The 3,188-nt window shown below is 28.5% G+C and overlaps 1 protein-coding gene across 1 annotated transcript in view; it reads right to left on the reverse strand.

The window, feature by feature from the left end:
- Positions 1-1,932, reverse strand: part of LOC105462035 (sulfotransferase family cytosolic 1B member 1-like) — a 7,249-nt gene extending 5,317 nt beyond the window's left edge. Inside the window, exons 1-2 of the mRNA XM_011708559.1 lie at positions 1,567-1,932; positions 51-150 (exon numbers count right to left, since the gene is read on the reverse strand). Coding sequence (XP_011706861.1) covers positions 51-150; positions 1,567-1,774 — 308 coding nt within the window. The 5' untranslated portion in view covers positions 1,775-1,932. The remainder of the gene's footprint in view (positions 1-50; positions 151-1,566) is intronic.
- Between the last annotated feature and the right edge of the window lie 1,256 nt (positions 1,933-3,188).

The following is a 3,188-nucleotide window of genomic DNA, read 5'->3' on the forward strand; positions in this document are numbered from 1 at the left end:
GGATTCTAAGGCTCATAATACCCAATCCTACCTTATATACAATACCTTACTCTATAAAGGGAAATCTTTCTACTAAATATTTTCGATATGCCTCGTCAAAATTCATGTCATTTGCCACCAGCCATATGAGTTCCTGCGTCATTGTCGTACCTAATCAATAAAATACGTAAATTCAATTAATATTTCTGACAATTTCACGAAATTGTAAAATTTTGATTCACGCTTAAGTTTGATCACTTTTAACAACTGCATTATTTCCAATATTTCGTATTTCTTTTGAAATTTTTTTCTGTTCTTAGATTACGTTAATACAAGTTTCTTTCAATGCTAATGATGATGAGCGTCGATGATTCACGCAATTTTTATCATAATGCCATTAAAATTATTATTTTTTAACAATTTAAAATAAAGAAATTTTTTAAAATTATATTTTTAGCTATTATTAAAGAAATATAATCGAAAATCAAAGTGATATAACGATATCGGACTTCCTTCATTATTTTGATTTATGATTCATGTATGAGGTTCTCTTGACATCTAGCAAAGCGATTATGTAAAAATTGAATTTTTTGTTAAATAAAATAAAGAAATTGCCAAAACCGACCGATAGATCTACAAAAATACCTATTGTTTTCTCGGAAACAAAATTAACGTTGTACTTTATCAATACTGATAAAAATTAGGGCTGATGATTTGCATCGACATCCGAACTTCGAAGCTTCAAAGATTCGAAGTTTTGGCATTAATATCTTCGAATTCTTTCTAAGCTTCGAAGTTTAACGTGCCTTCTAAGCTTCAAAGTTTTAAAATTTTGAAAAATACATTTGTGCAAATGATAAATTTATTTAGAAAAATTTACAAATATTGTAAATAAAAAAAATTAATATATATACGAAATTATTCCTAAAAAATTTGAAAGTATTATAACCTGAAATGTTACATATTAATAATTGAACTGGATACATGTGTAAATAAAGAAAGATAATGATCAATGAAACGATCTAATTAAGAAAATGCAAATTTTTAATGTATTTTTCAAAACTTCGAAACTAACAGTTCAAAAATAAAACTTAATATTGCGATTTCTTGTACAACAAGCAATTGATGTAATAATAATAATACACAATTTGTGCAAAGTTTTTATAATGTTCTAGATAATATAAAAAATTATTTCTTTTACCATATGTATTTTTATTCTGATTTTGATTATGATTATAATTTTATTATGAAAAGATAAGATAAAGTCATGTGCAAGTCGTTTTGGATAAGAAAACAATTTCCGGACGTTTATGTTTCAATATAAATTTTGATAACAAAATAGATTACGAATTATAATGTTTTTATCACGTTTTTATAATGTCTTGATCCCATTTTGTGCTCTATTATATACAATTGGTTCTTCACATCTGTTTGCAAATAGAAGCTTTAAAATTTTTATTATAAAATTTGTATTTAACAAATATATCGCGCATTTCCCCTTTTTGAAAATTGAAAAAGTAAAGAGAATCACAATACATGATAACACCTGGACATTATATGTCCAATAGTGTAGTGAAAATAATTTACCTGATCTAGGGTAGGTGACGATCCATGTATCGTCCGGACGAATTTCAAATTCGTATATAGCACCACCATCCTCAGCATATCTGTATGGTAGGAACCATTTTTTCTGACCGACTTTAATGAAGCCGCGCTTGTGAAATGGATACCTATTTGTTAATGCGGCTGCTAGCTCACCCTCAACGCGTTCCACTTTTAGATTCTTAAAAGACATGCTTCGCGATCAACAGCCTTTACCTCCACAAAATCAATTGTAACGTTTGGAATCTCGATCATGTGTGTTCACGTCCAGTATCACGTCAATTTTAAGAAGCAAAGATTTCATGAAGATATATATACGCAAGAATTTTTCTGAATCTACCACTGAATCTACAGTGTGTTTACAGACATGTGAAGAATTATATAACATGTTTGTCAGATTCATATCTAATATCTAGTATCGTTATCATTTCTTGCAACACGTCAAAAAATAAATGTATCTAGTTCGATTTTTTATTTAGTGATTAAATTATGATTTAAGTTTAACTTGATGATAATATAAAATAGTATTTTGCTATCAGTGATTATAATCATTAAACTGATAGTTTTATAGGAATAATTTTAAAATTACAACCAGAAAATCGTCAGTTTAATGATTAATCACAGATAGCAAAATGCAACTGTTATATCGTAATCAGATAAGATTTGTTTTTAAGTACCTAAACCAGAAAATGGAAAATTATACAGGCCTTGGTGATAAAATAAATATAGAGTATTATCCAAATCTATATTTGTAGAAAGTTTAAAATAAAAGTATTATGTATATACGCGCGATTTATGATTTATTAATTAGAGATGCCATATGTGAAATGTCTATAGCGATCGTGGCGCAGAGAGTTGTATGTCTGTAGCGATTGTGGCGCAGAGAGTTATACGTCTGTTTTCTGTGCCAAAAGCTCAAGTTTCATATCCAATCAGAAACATATGGTATTTATTTTTATTCGATCACTATCTCTCAAAAGGCAATGGCAAATCACCGAGGGTATATCTTGCCATGGAAACACCTTTAATTAGGTCTTTCGGAACCAGCGTTAAAATTGTAGGTATCAAAAAAAAATTATTTTCTGTGGATGATGACACAAAACTTGTTCTCTATTGTTACACTGGATTGCACTAATATAAAAGGTTATTTTTCACTTTTGCATAGCTAAATATATACATATATATGTATATACATATATATATATATATATATATATATATATATAAAATTTCTGAGAGATGACTGATTCGCTTCACATGGAATAGCCCATATATATATTTTTTTAATTGTAAATACAAGTATACATTATTTTAGCTACAAATAATAACCAATAAATCTTTAATAATTAATACGAGAGAGAGAGAGAGAGAGAGAGAGAAAGATGTGCATGTTTATGCACTTTTTAATATTTTTAAGAAAAATTAATATATTGTAGTTTATATTATTTATCTTGCAAACTTAAGGCAATGCTGGAAGGTCGGAAAAATGCACGAGGTCGATAAAGTAGACTCTTCAGTGTCAGTGGTATCTCTAAATAAACTTCTTACAATATCTTCTGGTCTCACTCAAACACCTGACTCTTATACACATCTCTGAGCGGGCTGGC

The sequence above is a fragment of the Wasmannia auropunctata genome, unplaced genomic scaffold (assembly GCF_000956235.1).
Source record: "Wasmannia auropunctata unplaced genomic scaffold, wasmannia.A_1.0 LD272566.1, whole genome shotgun sequence".
In the NCBI taxonomy this organism is placed as follows: domain Eukaryota; kingdom Metazoa; phylum Arthropoda; class Insecta; order Hymenoptera; family Formicidae; genus Wasmannia; species Wasmannia auropunctata.